The sequence below is a fragment of the Oncorhynchus nerka genome, linkage group LG17 (genome assembly GCF_034236695.1).
Source record: "Oncorhynchus nerka isolate Pitt River linkage group LG17, Oner_Uvic_2.0, whole genome shotgun sequence".
NCBI lineage: Eukaryota > Metazoa > Chordata > Actinopteri > Salmoniformes > Salmonidae > Oncorhynchus > Oncorhynchus nerka.
This window is the reverse complement of record NC_088412.1, coordinates 50361399-50380731: the sequence shown is the minus strand read 5'-3', so window position 1 is coordinate 50380731 and position 19333 is coordinate 50361399. Positions and strand designations below refer to the sequence as shown.

Below are 19333 nucleotides of genomic sequence, written 5' to 3'. Positions count from 1 at the left end.
CAATACCATGGTATTTCCATGATCCACATCTATACCATGGTAAAATGAGACAATACCATGGTATTTCCATGATCCACATCTATACCATGGTAAAATGAGACAATACCATGGTATTTCCATGATCCACATCTATACCATGGTAAAATGAGACAATACCATGGTATTTCCATGAGCCACATCTATACCATGGTAAAATGAGACAATACCATGGTATTTCCATGAGCCACATCTATACCATGGTAAAATGAGACAATACCATGGTATTTCCATGAACCACATCTATACCATGGTAAAATGAGACAATACCATGGTATTTCCATGATCCACATCTATACCATGGTAAAATGAGACAATACCATGGTATTTCCATGATCCACATCTATACCATGGTAAAATGAGACAATACCATGGTATTATTTAGGTGCATGGCAGTACCATCCTACTTCAAAGCTTGATACATTTCCATGATTCAGACTATACCATTGTATAAGTAAAAGTACCCTAGTAGTACTATGGTATAAATTTCATTATAAACTGTGTGTTTCGAGCCCTATATGCTGATTGGCTGACAGCCGTGGTATACCACCACTGATATGACAAAACATTTATTTTTACTGCTCTAATTATGTTGGTAACCAGTTTATAATAACAACAAGACACCTGTATATGGCCAATATGGCTAATGTCACGCCCTGACCATAGTTTGCTTTGTATGTTTCTATGTTTTGTTTGGTCAGGGTGTGATCTGAGTGGGCATTCTATGTTGGATGTCTAGTTTGTCTGTTTCTGTGTTTGGCCTGATATGGTTCTCAATCAGAGGCAGGTGTTAGTCATTGTCTCTGATTGGGAACCATATTTAGGTAGCCTGTTTGGTCATTGTGGGTTGTGGGTGATTGTCTATGTTAGTTGCTTGTATCAGCACAGTTCTTATTATAGCTTCACATTCGTTTCTTGTTTTGTACAGTTTACTTCGTGTTTTTCCTCATCCATTAAAATGATGCATTCACACCACGCTGCGCATTGGTCCGCTTCTTACGAAGATCGTGACAGCTAAGGGCTGTATCCAGCAACACCGCATTGCGTCATGCGTAAGAACAGCCCCTAGACGGGGTATATTGGTTATATACAGTACCACACTCCCTCGTGTCATATTGCTTAATTATAAACTGGGTGGTTCCAGCCCAGAATACTGATTGACTGACAACCGTGGTATATGAGACCGTATACCATGGGTATGACAAAACATTTGTTTTTACTGCTCTAGTTTCTAATAGCAATAAGGCACCTCAGGGGTTTGTGGTACATGGCCAATATACCACGGCTAATGGCTGTATCCAGGTACTCCGCGATGTGTCGTGCATAAGAACAGCCCTTAGCCATGGTATATTGGCCATAGGCCAACCTCCCTCGGGCCTTATTGCTTAAGTAACATAGTAGTACCATGGTACATTTTGTAAGGGCTGTCACTCTCTCACACTCACAGTAACCAACACACACAGCACAGCACGTGCTAGAGCGTCACCTCGCTCTACCTCTACCTCACGCTTTATCAGCTACGTTTAATAAAGTAGCTTAAAAAAATTAAGTAGCGGTTCCAAATGTTTGGTATCAGCGTATGTTCTTGGCAACAAATAAATATCTGGTGGCTGAGACATTAATGAGCTCCAGACCAAATGGTTGAATGTTCAAATCCCAAGAGCATTTATGCACACTCAATCAAGTACCCCCTGAGCACTGCTACTTTTTCCCAAGAGCATTTATGCACACTCAATCAAGTATCCCCAGAGCACTGCTACTTTTTCCCAAGAGCATTTATGCACACTCAATCAAGTATCCCCTGAGCACTGCTACTTTTTCCCAAGAGCATTTATGCACACTCAATCAAGTACCCCCTGAGCACTGCTACTTTTTCCCAAGAGCATTTATGCACACTCAATCAAGTACCCCCTGAGCACTGCTACTTTTTCCCAAGAGCATTTATGCACACTCAATCAAGTATCCCCTGAGCACTGCTACTTTTCCGTTGGTGTTGTCAGATAATCGTACAATTATTGACTTCATTCTGAGCCACGTTTAGCAGTGCACATGTGTTTTTGCTAAATGCTTTAGTCACTCGAAAGGCTATACAATCAGAATGATTGTTCGGGACCTTTAAAACCACCATTCCATTTTATTACTTTACATATAATGGTTTAGGACCATCTGGGATCATCACATCCTGACGACTGTAAATCTGCAACAGTTTACTAACCAATGTCCTTCCAGTAATGCATTGTAAATTCAGCATGTTGCTGTAGTTAGGTGTTCAATTAATAAGCTGTAAATGTGTGTTATAGTAAAGGTCCTGAAACTCTACGGTAATTTACTGGCTTCTGTGCTGCCAGTAATTTACCCCAAAAATGACAGGACATTTTGTACAATGTAGCCAGTTATTAGCTATAGCGCTGACGTAATCCATGATTCCGGAAGCATTTGAATTTGAAGCACCTGATATTGGTGAATAGGGCTGAATGGCACCAAAAGATTGGCGCATGAAGATTGCTAAAGATTATGGTGAAAGTAGCCGTAACTAGCAAAGGATTACAGTCAATGTAGTCACTTTTATCCTTGCTGAGAGTCAACAGGGAACCTCCGATCCGAGCCTGCTGGACAGACAAACGACCAATGTAGTAGTCAGAATAGATCACTATTTAATTACATGTATTTATTTGTAGCAAACTTAAAAATAACTCACTGTGGGGATTGAACTTGATCATAATAAACTATTGTCGTACATAGGCTTTCTAGGGCAGACCAGAGCTTTTTCCAGCTGAGCTTGTGACTTCAATCTCCAGACCAGACACTGGAGGCTTGCACCAAACCAGATGAAAGCGGAAACATTCAGGTATCTTTGTCTTAGATGAATAATGGAAACCACAAATTATATTTGCTGACACGGTGCAGTCAAATTTTGGAACAACTAGACTACCTAGCAATGTAAACCCCTCCCTTCCATGAACCCACCCTTTGTGATATTGGTTACATGGTGGGACTTATTTAAATTAGGTAAGATAATAAGATGTTACCATTGGTGTATTCAAATCAAGTTTTTTTTAGGGACTACTTAGTCCAGGACTAGTTTTAATCTCTGTCTGGGAAACTGATTTAATATTTTCCTCTTTTCTCTTCCTCTCCCTTTTCCCCTGGAGTGTGTTCCTCCTCTCTCTCTGCTGTATGTCCCTGACACACAGAGGACAAAGACTCCTCAGTTAGGACAGAACCATGTAGTACCACTTCTAGATGGCAACGAACCATGGGCATGATTCATGCTGAACCCCAAACACACACACGCATGTATGTATACACATTCCTGCAAGCATACACACATATTCAGGCAAGCCTACATACACACACACTAAAAAGCAAGCAAACATTCACACATACCTCTCTCTCTCCCTCTCTCAAACATACATTCACACTACGCAGGAACGAAAGGCACTAGCATCCACAAAACTCCCTATTGACCACAGGAATGTGCTCTCGCTCACTCCCCTACACACACACACACACACACACACACACACACACACACTTAGAGGCCCAGTCTGACAGCTATTAACACAGAGACCTCGCGCAGATCACACAGAGACACAGAGAGAGACCTCACGCGCACACACAGGTGTCATTATTCTCATCCTATCTGGAAGTTATTCATCAAAATGAATAGTGCACAATACCCCCATTAGCACCTCCTCCCCCATTGTTCCTCTCGGGACCTCTCAGGGGCTAGACTCTAAAGCATTCACCTGCACAGGTGACACACTAGCAGGCTCGTCCCTTTAAATCAACTTCACCTATCCTCTTCTCTGTTGTGTTTTAAATCAGCTTCCCCTGTCCCCCTCTCTGATTTATTTGGCCTGAAAGCTTTCCCTAGTCACTGGAATTTGAGAAACCAGAGAGAGTTATGGGCAGATTGAAGAGTAGAGTAGATAATAATACTAACGCAAACAGGAGAGAGTAACAGCGAGAGGGAGCGCGAGAGGGAGCGAGAGGGAGCGAGAAACAGAGAGGGAGAGAAACAGAGAGAGAGGGAACGAGAGAGAGAGAAACAGAGAGAGAGAGAAACAGAGAGAGAGGGAGCGAGAGAGGGAGCGAGAAACAGAGAGGGAGAGAAACAGAGAGGGAGAGAAACAGAGAGAGAGGGAGCGAGAGAGAGAGAAACAGAGAGAGAGGGAGCGAGCGAGAGAGAGAGAGAAACAGAGAGAGGGAGCGAGCGAGAGAGAGAGAGAAACAGAGAGAGGGAGCGAGCGAGAGAGAGAGAGAAACAGAGAGAGGGAGCGAGCGAGAGAGAGAGAGAAACAGAGAGAGGGAGAGAGAGAGAGAGAAACAGAGAGAGGGAGAGAGAGAGAGAGAGAGAGAGAGAAACAGAGAGAGAGCGAGAGAGAAAAACAGAGAGAGAGAGGAGTGAGAGAGGGAGCGAGAGAGAGGCCAACCACACAAGAAACATTCCAGAAGCCATGTGTAAATACCAGGGGTCTGCAAGAGAGAGGGGGAGAGAAGGGTGCTCTCTCAGAACCTCAGAATGGAGGGAGATAACACAACATAAGCACAGAGAACTAGCTAGTAGTTATCCTGGACCTAGCCTCGAACTAGGCCCATCTCCCAGCTAGCCGAAGAGATTCCATCAAGCAATTCCTGGGCTTCAAATACCTCTTTTGCCAATTAGCCTGGACCCTTTGCTGCCGACACGGAGCCAAGCCGATCCATCACGACTGGTCTGTCGACGTAACCGGGGTTTTCAACAGACTCTCCCGTTGCGAAGACCCCTGAGGCCCATCTGCTAGCCTGCTTCGAGCCCCGGCCTGCTAGCTGTCTTAATCGCCATGCCCTCCAGCTCACCTAGCTACCCACTGGACCCTATTATCACTCAGCTACATATGCCTCTCCCTAATGTCAATATGCCTTGTCTATTACTGTTTTGGTTAGTAATTTTTCTTTTATTTCACTGTAGAGCCTCCAGCCCTCATCAATATGCCTAGCCCTTATGTTCCATTCAACACATGCGGTGACCGCACCTGGCTTAAATGGTGCCTCTAGAGACAAAACCTCTCTCATCGTCACTCAACGCCTAGGCTTACCTCCACTTTACTCACATCCTACACACCCTTGTCTGTACATTAAGGATAAGCATATTCTTGATACCGTTTGAAAGGAAACACTTTGAAGTTTGTGGAAATGTGAAATGAATGTAGGAGAAAATGACACATTAGATCTGGTAAAGAAAACACAAAGAAAAACAAATGTATTTTTTGTTTGTTTGTACCATCATCTTTGAAATGCAAGATAAATGCCATAATGTATTATTCCAGCCCAGGCACAATTTAGATTCTGGCCACTAGATGGAAGCAGTGTATGTGCAACTTTCTTAGACTGATCCAATAAACCTATGCATATCTTTTCAAAATGTTGTATCAAGACTGCCCAAATGTGCCAAATTGGTTATTTAATACATTCAAGTTCATAATTGTGCACTGTCCTCAAACAATAGCATGGTATTCTTTCACTGTATTAGCTACTGTAAATTGGACAGTGCAGTTAGATTAACAAGAATATAAGCTTTCTGCCCATATAAGATATGTCTATGTCCTGGGATTTCTTTTTTGTTACTTACAACGTGATGCTAATCACATTAAACAGGTCAACATCCATAAAGCTGCGGGGCCAGACGGATTACCAGGACATGGTCCACGCATGCTTTGAGCACAACTGGCAAGTGTCATCACAAACATTTTCAACCTCTTCCTGACCGAGTCTGTAATACCTACATGTTTCAAGCAGACCACCACAGTCCCTGTGCCCAGAAAGGGAAGGTAACCTGACTAAATAACTACCACCCCGTAGTACTCACGTCAGTAGCCATAAAGTGTTTAAAAGTTTGGTCATGACTCACATCAACCCCGTCAACCCGGAAACCCTAGACCCACTTCAATTTGCATACCGCCTCAACAGATGAAGCAATCTCAACTCCAATCCACACTGTCATTTCACACCTGGACAAAGGGAACACCTATTTGAGAACGCAGCTCAGCGTTCACCATCACAGTGCCCACAAAGCTCATCACTAAGCTAAGGACCCGAGGACTAAACACCTCCCTCTGCAACTGGATGCTGGACTTCCTGACAGCCACCCCCAGGTGGTAAGGGTAGGCAACACCACATCTGCAATTCTGATCCTCAACACTGGTTCCACTCAGGGGTGCATGCTTAGTCCCCTCCTGTACTCACTGTTCACCCACAACTGTGTCACTAAGTCTGGGAGGAGATCAGAGACCTGGCAATGTGGTGCCAGGAGAACAACCCCGCCCTCAATGTGAGCAAGACAGAGGAGCTAATCATGGACTATAGGAAAAGGAAGGCCCGAATAGGCCCCCATTAACATTGACAGGGCTGAAGTGGAGCGAGTCGAGAGTTTGAAGTTCCTTGGTGTCCACATTATCCAACTAAATATCATGGTCCAAACACACCAAGACAGTTGAAAAGAGGGCACAACAGCACCTGTTCCCTCTCAGGAGACTGAAAAGATTTTGCACGGGACCCCAGATCCTCAAAAAGTTATAAGACTGCACCACCGAGACCATCAACCTGACCGGTTGCACCACTGCCTGGTATGGCAACTGCTCGGCATCTGACCGAACGTCGCTACGGAGTTTTTTGCGTTGTTTGTAACTTATACGTAACTTATACGTAATGTTGCTGCTATCACCGTCTCTTATGACCGAAAAGAGCTTGTGGACATCAGAACAGCGATTACTCACCACGAACTGGCAGAAGCTTTTTCCTTTAACGAGTCCGACGTGAAGGAGATACTGCTTTCCCGGGAACAGGCCCAAATCCCCCAAATGTGCGTGAAGAGAGAAAGAGGGATGAGGTCAGGCTGCCTTCTGAGAATTCGTAGGCGAGCGAGTAATCCCCGACAACCATCCGTTCTATTGGCCAATGTGCACTCTTTGAATAATTAAATCGATGACTTACGAGCAAGATTAAACTACCAACGGAACATTAAAAACTGTAATAACTTATGTTTTGCTATTGTTATTTTACTGCTGCTATTTAATCATTTGTTACTTTTATTTATTATTCATATTTTAGGTATTTAAAAAATTTTTTAACTGCATTGTTGGTTAAGGGCTTGTAGTAAGTAAGCATTTCACTGAAAGGCCTACACTGGTTGTATTCGGCGCATGTGACAAATACAAATGTATTTGATTAGATTTTTAGTGCGTACTGCCCAGTACATCACTGGGGCCAAGCTTCGTGACATCCAAATCAAGTAAAATTGTATTTTATTATATCACATACACATGGTTAGCAGATGTTAATGCGAGTGTAGCGAAATGCTTGTGCTTCTAGTTCCGACAATGCCACAATAGTGGCAGTAATCTAACAAATTCACAACAACTACCTTATTCACAAATGTAAAGGGATGAATAAGTATATGTACATATACATATGGATGAGTGATGGTCGTGCAGCATAGGCAAGATGCAGTAGATGGTATAGAATACAGTATATACATGTGAGATGAGTAATGTAGGGTATGTAAACAAGATGCAGTAGATGGTATAGAATACAGTATATACATGTGAGATGAGTAATGTAGGGTATGTAAACAAGATGCAGTAGATGGTATAGAATACAGTATATACATGTGAGATGAGTAATGTAGGGTATGTAAACAAGATGCAGTAGATGGTATAGAATACAGTATATACATGTGAGATGAGTAATGTAGGGTATGTAAACAAGATGCAGTAGATGGTATAGAATACAGTATATACATGTGAGATGAGTAATGTAGGGTATGTAAACAAGATGCAGTAGATGGTATAGAATACAGTATATACATGTGAGATGAGTAATGTAGGGTATGTAAACAAGATGCAGTAGATGGTATAGAATACAGTATATACATGTGAGATGAGTAATGTAGGGTATGTAAACAAGATGCAGTAGATGGTATAGAATACAGTATATACATGTGAGATGAGTAATGTAGGGTATGTAAACAAGATGCAGTAGATGGTATAGAATACAGTATATACATGTGAGATGAGTAATGTAGGGTATGTAAACAAGATGCAGTAGATGGTATAGAATACAGTATATACATATGAGATGAGTAATGTAGGGTATGTAAACAAGATGCAGTAGATGGTATAGAATACAGTATATACATGTGAGATGAGTAATGTAGGGTATGTAAACAAGATGCAGTAGATGGTATAGAATACAGTATATACATGTGAGATGAGTAATGTAGGGTATGTAAACAAGATGCAGTAGATGGTATAGAATACAGTATATACATATGAGATGAGTAATGTAGGGTATGTAAACAAGATGCAGTAGATGGTATAGAATACAGTATATACATATGAGATGAGTAATGTAGGGTAGATGTAAACAAGATGCAGTAGATGGTATAGAATACAGTATATACATGTGAGATGAGTAATGTAGGGTATGTAAACAAGATGCAGTAGATGGTATAGAATACAGTATATACATGTGAGATGAGTAATGTAGGGTATGTAAACAAGATGCAGTAGATGGTATAGAATACAGTATATACATGTGAGATGAGTAATGTAGGGTATGTAAACAAGATGCAGTAGATGGTATAGAATACAGTATATACATGTGAGATGAGTAATGTAGGGTATGTAAACAAGATGCAGTAGATGGTATATAAAATACAGTATATACATGTGAGATGAGTAATGTAGGGTATGTAAACAAGATGCAGTAGATGGTATAGAATACAGTATATACATGTGAGATGAGTAATGTAGGTATGTAAACAAGATGCAGTAGATGGTATAGAATACAGTATATACATGTGAGATGAGTAATGTAGGGTATGTAAACAAGATGCAGTAGATGGTATAGAATACAGTATATACATATGAGATGAGTAATGTAGGGTATGTAAACAAGATGCAGTAGATGGTATAGAATACAGTATATACATGTGAGATGAGTAATGTAGGGTATGTAAACAAGATGCAGTAGATGGTATAGAATACAGTATATACATATGAGATGAGTAATGTAGGGTATGTAAACAAGATGCAGTAGATGGTATAGAATACAGTATATACATATGAGATGAGTAATGTAGGGTATGTAAACAAGATGCAGTAGATGGTATAGAATACAGTATATACATGTGAGATGAGTAAGGGTATGTAAACAAGATGCAGTAGATGTAAACAAGATGCAGTAGATGAGTATAGAAACAAGATATAGATGGTATAGAATACAGTGAGAGATGAGTAATGTAGGGTATGTAAACAAGATGCAGTAGATGGTATAGAATACAGTATATACATATGAGATGAGTAATGTAGGGTATGTAAACAAGATGCAGTAGATGGTATAGAATACAGTATATACATGTGAGATGAGTAATGTAGGGTATGTAAACAAGATGCAGTAGATGGTATAGAATACAGTATATACATGTGAGATGAGTAATGTAGGGTATGTAAACAAGATGCAGTAGATGGTATAGAATACAGTATATACATATGAGATGAGTAATGTAGGGTATGTAAACAAGATGCAGTAGATGGTATAGAATACAGTATATACATGTGAGATGTGTAATGTAGGGTATGTAAACAAGATGCAGTAGATGGTATAGAATACAGTATATACATATGAGATGAGTAATGTAGGGTATGTAAACAAGATGCAGTAGATGGTATAGAATACAGTATATACATATGAGATGAGTAATGTAGGATATGTAAACAAGATGCAGTAGATGGTATAGAATACAGTATATACATGTGAGATGAGTAATGTAGGGTATGTAAACAAGATGCAGTAGATGGTATAGAATACAGTATATACATATGAGATGAGTAATGTAGGGTATGTAAACAAGATGCAGTAGATGGTATAGAATACAGTATATACATATGAGATGAGTAATGTAGGGTATGTAAACAAGATGCAGTAGATGGTATAAAATACAGTATATACATATGAGATGAGTAATGTAGGGTATGTAAACAAGATGCAGTAGATGGTATAGAATACAGTATATACATATGAGATGAGTAATGTAGGGTATGTAAACAAGATGCAGTAGATGGTATAGAATACAGTATATACATATGAGATGAGTAATGTAGGGTATGTAAACAAGATGCAGTAGATGGTATAGAATACAGTATATACATATGAGATGAGTAATGTAGGGTATGTAAACAAGATGCAGTAGATGGTATAGAATACAGTATATACATATGAGATGAGTAATGTAGGGTATGTAAACAAGATGCAGTAGATGGTATAGAATACAGTATATACATATGAGATGAGTAATGTAGGGTATGTAAACAAGATGCAGTAGATGGTATAGAATACAGTATATACATATGAGATGAGTAATGTAGGGTATGTAAACAAGATGCAGTAGATGGTATAGAATACAGTATATACATGTGAGATGAGTAATGTAGGGTATGTAAACAAGATGCAGTAGATGGTATAGAATACAGTATATACATGTGAGATGAGTAATGTAGGGTATGTAAACAAGATGCAGTAGATGGTATAGAGTACAGTATATACATGTGAGATGAGTAATGTAGGGTATGTAAACAAGATGCAGTAGATGGTATAGAGTACAGTATATACATATGAGAAGAGTAATGTAGGGTATGTAAACAAGATGCAGTAGATGGTATAGAATACAGTATATACATGTGAGATGAGTAATGTAGGGTATGTAAACAAGATGCAGTAGATGGTATAGAGTACAGTATATACATATGAGAAGAGTAATGTAGGGTATGTAAACAAGATGCAGTAGATGGTATAAAATACAGTATATACATATGAGATGAGTAATGTAGGGTATGTAAACAAGATGCAGTAGATGGTATAGAATACAGTATATACATATGAGATGAGTAATGTAGGGTATGTAAACAAGATGCAGTAGATGGTATAGAATACAGTATATACATGTGAGATGAGTAATGTAGGGTATGTAAACAAGATGCAGTAGATGGTATAGAATACAGTATATACATATGAGATGAGTAATGTAGGGTATGTAAACAAGATGCAGTAGATGGTATAGAATACAGTATATACATGTGAGATGAGTAATGTAGGGTATGTAAACAAGATGCAGTAGATGGTATAGAGTACAGTATATACATGTGAGATGAGTAATGTAGGGTATGTAAACAAGATGCAGTAGATGGTATAGAATACAGTATATACATGTGAGATGAGTAATGTAGGGTATGTAAACAAGATGCAGTAGATGGTATAGAGTACAGTATATACATGTGAGATGAGTAATGTAGGGTATGTAAACAAGATGCAGTAGATGGTATAGAGTACAGTATATACATATGAGAAGAGTAATGTAGGGTATGTAAACAAGATGCAGTAGATGGTATAGAATACAGTATATACATGTGAGATGAGTAATGTAGGGTATGTAAACAAGATGCAGTAGATGGTGTAGAATACAGTATATACATGTGAGATGAGTAATGTAGGATATAAACATTAAAGTGGCGTTATTTAAAGTGACTAGCGATACCTTTATTAAATCCATTTATTTAAGTGGCCAGAGATTTGAGTCCGTATGTTGACAGCAGCCTCTCTATGGTAGTGATGGCTGTTTAACAGTCTGATGGCCTTGAGATAGAAGCTGTTTTTCAGTCTCTCGGTCCCAGCTTTGATGCACCTGTACTGACCTCGCCTTCTGGATGATAGCGGGGTGAACAGGCAGTGGCTCGGGTGGTTGATGTCCTTGATGATCTTTATGGCCTTCCTGTGACATTGGGTGGTGTAGGTGTCCTGGAGGGCAGGTAGTTTGCCCCCGGTGATGCGTTGTGCAGACTGCACCACCCTCTGGAGAGCCCTATAGTTGCGGGCGGTGCAGGTACCATACCAGGCAGCGAATCAGCCCAATAGGATGCTCTCAATTGTGCACCTGTAAAAGTGTATGGGGGTCTTAGGGGCCATGCCACATTTCTTCAGCCTACTGAGTTTGAAGAGGCGCTGTTGCACCTTCTTACCCGCTATCTGTGTGGGTGGACCATTTCAGACTGTCAATGACATGTACGCCGAGGAATTTACGCTTTTTACCTTCTCCACTGCGATCCAATCAATGCGGATAGGGGCGTGCTCCCTCTGCTGTCCACGGTCAGCTCCTTTGAGTTTATTTTCATGGCACCACTCCACCAGGGCGCCCACCTCCTCCCGGTAGGCTGTCTTGTGATTGTTGGTAATCAGGCCTACTACTATTGAGTCATCTGCAAACTTGATGATTGAGTTGGAGGCGTGAAAGGGTGGGTGAACTGGGAGTACAGGAGGGGGTTGAGCACGCACACTTGTGGGGCCCCTGTGTTGAGGATAAACAAAGTAGAGGTGTTGTTTCCTAACGTCACCACCTGGGGCAGCCTGTCAGAAAGTCCAGGACCCAGTTGCACAGGGCGGGTTTCAGACCCAGGGCCCCGAGCTTAATGATGAGCTTGAAGTGTACTCTGCTGTTGAGCGAGTCATTGAACAGCATTCTTACATAGGTATTCCTCTTGTCCAGGTGGGATAGGCCACTGTGCAGTGCAATGGCGAATGCATCGTCTATGGATCTATTGGTTCGGTAAGCAAGTTGCAGTTTGTCTAGGGTGTCAGATAAGGTAGAGGTAGAGGTGACACTTAAATGTCTTAAATGTCTTACTCATGTCAGCCACGGAGAACGAGAGCCCACAGTCCTTGTGAGCGGGCTGCGTTAGTGGCACAGTGTTATCCTCAAAGCGCGAAAAGGTGTTTAGCTTGTCTGGGAGGAAGACGTCAATGTTCACAACATGGCTGGTTTTCCCTTTGTAATCCGTGGTTGTCTGTAGACCCTGCCACATACGTCTCGTGTCTGAGCCACTGAATTGCGACTCCACTTTGTACTGACAGTTTGCCTGTTTGATTGCCTTACGGAGGAATAACTACACTGTTTGTATTCATCCATAATCCCAGTCACCTTGCCATGGTTAAATGTGGTTGTTCGAGCTTTCAGGTTTGCACAAATGCTGCCATCTATCCCATAGTTTCTGGTTTGGGTAGGTTTTAATATTCACAGCGGGAACAACATCCCCTATACACTTCCTGATGAACTAGGTCACTGTGTCCGTGTATACGTCTCAGAGGCTACCCGGAACATATCCCAGTCCGCGTGATCTAAACAACCTTGAAGCTTGGATTCCGATTGGTCAGACCAGATTGAACTTAACACGGGTACTTCCTGTTTGAGATTCTGCCTATTGGAGTCGTGATTTGATTTCCCAAAGGGAGGGCGGGGAGTAACAGTGGTTGAGCATTTTAGCAGCTCGAGAACTACAGTCAATGTGTTGGTATAACTTCAGTAGGGTTTTCCTCAAATTTGCTTTGTTAAAATCCCCAGGTACAATAAATGCGACCTCAGGATATGTGTTTTCCAGTTTGCACAAAGTCCGGTATAGTTCCTTGAGGACTGTCATGGTATCGGCTTGAGGGGCAATATACGTGGCTGTGACTATTATCTCCCAAGAGAATTCTCTTGGGAGATAATACGGTAGGCATTTGATTATGAGGTATTCTAGGTTGGGGGAACAAAATTACTTGTACGTTATCAGAATCAAACCATAAGTAGTTAATCATGAAACATACACCACCACGTTTCTTTGTCCCGTAGAGTTCTTTATTCCGGTCTGCGTGATGTACCGAGAACCCAGCTGGATGTATGGATGGGGACAGTATATCTGGAGAGATTCTTTGTGGCAACCGTTTGCGGAAGGCCCTTTCCTGTTTCAGCATGACAATGCCCCCGTGCACAAAGAAAGGTCCATACAAAAATGGTTTGTCGAGATCAGTGTGGAGGAACTTGACTGGCCTGCACAGAGCCCTGACCTCAACCCCATCAAAAACCTTTGGGATGAACTGGAACGCTGACTGCGAGTCAGGCCTAATCGCCCAACATCAGTGCTCGACCTCACTCATGGTCTTGTGGCTGAATGGTAGAAGTCACCGCTGCAAAGTTCCAACATCTAGTGGAAAGCCTTCACAGAAGAATGGAGTCTGTTATAGCAGCAAAGTTCCAACATCTAGTGGAAACCCTTCACAGAAGAATGGAGTCTGTTATAGCAGCAAAGTTCCAACATCTAGTGGAAAGCCTTCCCAGAATGGAGTCTGTTATAGCAGCAAAGTTCCATCATCTAGTGGAAAGCCTTCCCAGAAGAATGGAGTCTGTTATAGCAGCAAAGGGGGCACCAAATCCATATTAATGCACTTGATTTTGGAATAAAATGTTTGACGAGCAGGTGTCCACATACTTTTGGTCATGTAGTGTATGTGGTAGTGGAGTAGTGGCCTGAGGGCACACACTTCCCACTTTGTGAAATCTGTTGTGAATTGTAATATAATGTTGTTGTTTTTTATTGTATATAACTGCCTTCATTTTGCCGGACCCCAGGAGGAGAAGCTGCTGCCATGGCAGCTAACAGAGACCCATAATAAAAACAAAACACACACACACACACACACACACACACACTGTGTCCAGTAACAGTACATACCGAGAGAAGCAGTCATGATGGAGAGATGTTCAGAGGACTATCCCACTGTGTCTATCTGGAGGAAACTGGAGCTGCACACTGCCACAGCTCTGTCAGCTAAACAGATCTCCTCTCTTGCTCTCACTCCTCTCTCTCCCCTCTCTCCTCTGTCGCTTTCTCTAAAACTCTGAACTTCTTTTTCTTTACTGAATCTTCTATCACTCTTTTCCTTTCTGTCTCTCCTTCTGGCTCAGCTGGTCTTTTCCGTGGGGCTGAAGAATGTTTGTCTGCCCCCCGGCACAAATAAGGGAGTAATTAAAATGAGAGAACTGTCTGTTCTCTCCCTCTCCTCCCACTTTCACTTGCTCACTGCCCCTCTGTCCCTTTACACTCACTCTCTCCTCTACATTTCATCTCTCTGACTATTAACTCTGTTGTAAGGCAGCAGTGTGTTCTCTGGTTAAACTTCTGTGGTCGTGAGTGAAGTCATTTAGGAACTGGAACAGAACACAGAGACAAACCGTGTCCCATTCCTATGCTGCACTCCACTCCACTCCTCATTGGAAAATAGTTATTTGTTCGCTACTGACTTGGTGTGACACTGCTTGAGTACGCATTTTATAGAGGGAGGGATAGAGAGAGAGAGAGAGAGAGAGAGAGTGTGAGGGAGGGAGCAGAGAGAGAGAGTATTCCCTCTGTCTAGATAGAGTAGGCCACCCTCCCCTTCCTCTCACTGACCACTCTGCATTGTCTTCTACAGAGCCTCTGCAATCTGTTTCCTCCAATGCATTCTTGAAGGTCAGGGGTCGCATATTTAGTTTTATGGCCATGGAGGGGGTCCAGCTAAGGGTTCTATGAATAATGAATACAAATGAAAAGAGTAAAATAACATGGCTGTATACAGGGAGTAGAAAATAAAATGGCTGTATACAGGAAGTAGAAAATAACATGGCTGTATACAGGAAGTAGAAACTAACATGGCTGTATACAGGAAGTAGAAAATAACATGGCTGTATACAGGGAGTAGAAAATAACATGGCTGTATACAGGGAGTAGAAAATAACATGGCTGTATACAGGAAGTAGAAAATAACATGGCTGTATACAGGAAGTAGAAAATAACATGGCTGTATACAGGAAGTAGAAAATAACATGGCTGTATATAGGGAGTAGAAAATAACATGGCTGTATATAGGGAGTAGAAAATAACATGGCTGTATACAGGGAGTACTAGTATCGAGTCGATGTGCAGGGGTACAAGGTCTTTGAGGTAGATATGTACTGTACATATACAGTAGGTAGGGTTAAACTGACTAGCAGCAGCGTATGTGGTGTGTGTGTGTGTGTGTGTGTGTGTGCGCAGAGAGAACAGTCTGTGGCTTGGGTGGCTGGAGTCTTTGACAATTTGTTGGTCTTTCCTCTGACACCGCATGGTATAGAGGTCGTGGATGGCAAGGAGATCAGTCCCAGTGATGTACTGGGCTGTACATACTACACTCTGTAGCGCCTTGCGGTCGGATGCCAAGCAGTTGCCATACCAAGCAGTGATGCAGCCAGTCAAGATGCTCTCGATGGTGCAGCTGTTTAACTTTTTTACTCTTTTCAGCCTGTTGAGGGGGAAGAGGCGTTGTTGTGCCATCTTCGCAATTGTGTTGATGTGTTTGGATGTGATAGATCCTTAGTGAAGGAACTTCAACATTTCGAACCGCTCCACTACAGCCCCATTGATGTGAATTGCTCAGCCCTCTGTTTCCTGTGGTCCAAGATCATCTCCTTTGTCTTACCGACATTGAGGGAGAGGTTGTTGTCCTGGTACCACAATGCCAGGTCTCTGACCTCCTCCCTGTATGATGTCTAATTGTCGTCGGTGATCAGGCCCACCATCCGTTGTGCTGTCGGCAAACTTAATGATGTTGTTGGAGTCATGCGTGGCCACTGAACTGTAGTTGTTTTGTATGTGGGCATCCTGCCAACAGAAGTCACTTCATCTCTGTACAGTGGGTTAATTATACAATGATTTACAGTATCAGCTGGACTGGCTTCTGTCAATGGGATAGAATGAGAATGATCTCTTTATTTCCCCATTACCTCTGGTTTGTCCCAAACTAAAACATCCTAAACAGGACAATGAATACCAATGCATCTCACAAAACTCCTATCTACAGTAACATTTTTGTAATTTAGCAGAAACTCTTACTCTTAACTTCTTCGAGATAAGGGGCGCTCTTAATTTTTGGATAAAAAACGTTCCCGTTTTAAACAAGATATTTTGTCACGAAAAGATGCTCGACTATGCATATAATTGGATAGAACACACTGACGTTTCCAAAACTGCAAAGATATTATCTGTGAGTGCCCCAGAATTAATGCTACAGGCGAAACCAAGATGAAGTTTCATACAGGAAATGCCCCAGATTCTGAAGGCGCTGTGTTCCAATGTCTCCTTATATGGCTGTGAATGCGCCAGGAATGAGCCTGCCCTTTCTGTCATTTCCCCAAGGTGTCTGCAGCATTTTGACGTATTTGTAGGCATATCATTGGAAGATTGACCATAAGAGACTACATTTACCAGGTGTCCGCCCGGTGTCCTGCGTCGAAATTATTGTGGTCCATGCACGTTCCATTTCTTCAGAGGAGAAAGTCAACTGCCACGAAGGATTTATCATCGATAGATATGTGAAAAACACCTTGAGGATTGATTCTAAACAACGTTTGCCATGTTTCTGTCGAAAAAGTTTGCGTTTTAATGACTTAATTTTCGTTTTTTTTCTTGCCCAAACGTGATGAAGAAAACGGAGCGATTTGTCTACACAAATAATCTTTTTGTAAAAACTGAACATTTGCTATCTAACTGAGAGTCTCCTCATTGAAAACATCTGAAGTTCTTCAAAGGTAAATGATTTTATTTGAATGCTTTTCTTGTTTTTGTGAAAATGTTGCCTGCTGAATGCCAGGCTTAATGCTATGCTAGGCTATCAATACTGTTACACAAATACTTGTTTAGCTTTGGTTCAAAAGCATATTTTGAAAATCTGAGATGACAGTGTTGTTAACAAAAGGCTAAGCTTGAGAGCAAATATATTTATTTCATTTCATTTCCGATTTTCATGAATAGCTAACGTTGCGTTATGGTAATGAGCTTGAGGCTGTATTCACGATCCCGGATCCGGGATGGCTAGAATCAAGAGGTTAACCAGAGTGGCTTACAGGAACAATAAGGGCACATCAACAGATTGTTCACATAGTCGGCTCGGGGAGTCAAACCAGCAACCTTTTGTGTACTAACCCAACGCTCTTAAACGCTAGGCTACCAGAGCCCTACGGGTTAGTGACCCTAGACAAATCCCTCATGCCCATCATTCGGTATTACAAAATGCAACCATGTGCACATCAGCAGTGGAGAGGCCAGGTTCAGAGGGCAAAGTGGGGGCATAATAATGAAAGTAGGATGTGCACATGTATAATGGATTATACCACTTAAGGATTCCACCCTGCCTCTGAACTCTGTCCAGCATTAATCACAACTCAAAGGTTTGGGTTTACACTGGGTGTTCTTTACAACCAAGCAAGAACATCTTTCTCTCTTCTCTCTCACTCTCACTCAGACATACACACATACAAAAAGCATACAAATACACATAGTAACAGAGTTTAAATGTACCTTGTGATGTTCTGCTCATCTCCCACTGTCCCTTGCCATGCCTCATGTAAGAGACATCTGGACAACTTTTTACTGGGGAAGAGAGAAGATGTCTGATCAGATATGATATAACAACACACACAGACACACACACCTTAATTGTTTTATTCGCTGTCTCTTACCACAGGGCGTTGGAGGAGAAACAGGAAATGCTGGTGTGGGTGGGATGATGTCACAGCTCTCCGTCACTGGAGTCTGTCCTTCATAGTCCTCCATCCTGTAGAGACGGCCACGCTGTAAACACACACACATGCCGGGCAGACTTGTGATCTGTGTGTGACTGTTCTTGCTATTCATGCTGCCCTGCCATGAGAATAGGTGTGAGAGTTGCATCCCAAATGGCACCTTATTCCCATTATAGTGCACTACTTTTCCCACGGACTGCAGAGGGCTCTGGTTAAAATAGGGTGGAGTAGGGTGCCATTTGGGACACAAACCAGGAATCTCAACGATTCAGACAAAACAGCCCCAGTTCTTCTGCTTCACACCAACACAAACATGAACTACTGTAGTTTGAATGGAATTCAACATAGTGTCACATTCATCATGTGAAGGAGACCAAGGTGCAGCATTCTTCTTGATTTAAGAATGAACACTGAATAAATGAACTAAATAACAAACAAACCGTGAAGCTAATATGAGTAGTGCAGACAGGCAACTAAACATAGAACAAGAACCCACAACCACAAAATGGGAAATGGCTACCTAAATATGATCCCCAATCAGAGACAACGATAAACAGCTGCCTCTGATTGGGAACCATATCAGGCCACCATAGACATACATATTACCTAGACCTACGAAACCCCTAGACATACAAAACCCTAGACAATACAAAAACTAGCATGCCCATCCTCGTTACACCCTGACCTAACCAAAAACTATAAAGAAAACAGAGATATCTAAGGTCAGAGCGTGACACGTAGATTAACCATGGACATAGCCAGGTGTTTTTACTAACCGCATGATCATGACCAAGGAAAAGAACTCCTAGCATACCCATGACTATTGCGTATTATGGTGTATAGCAGGTGTGT

General features: G+C 41.8%; 1 protein-coding gene across 2 annotated transcripts in view; it reads right to left on the bottom strand.

The window, feature by feature from the left end:
- The window catches only part of LOC115145377 (tensin-3-like), a 75925-nt gene that overhangs the window by 24702 nt on the left and 31890 nt on the right, over nucleotides 1-19333 (bottom strand). For both annotated transcript variants that reach the window (XM_029686896.2, XM_029686897.2), the window contains exons 4-5: nucleotides 18419-18530; nucleotides 18258-18329 (exon numbers count right to left, since the gene is read on the bottom strand). In XM_029686896.2, coding sequence (XP_029542756.1) covers nucleotides 18258-18329; nucleotides 18419-18530 — 184 coding nt within the window. The remainder of the gene's footprint in view (nucleotides 1-18257; nucleotides 18330-18418; nucleotides 18531-19333) is intronic.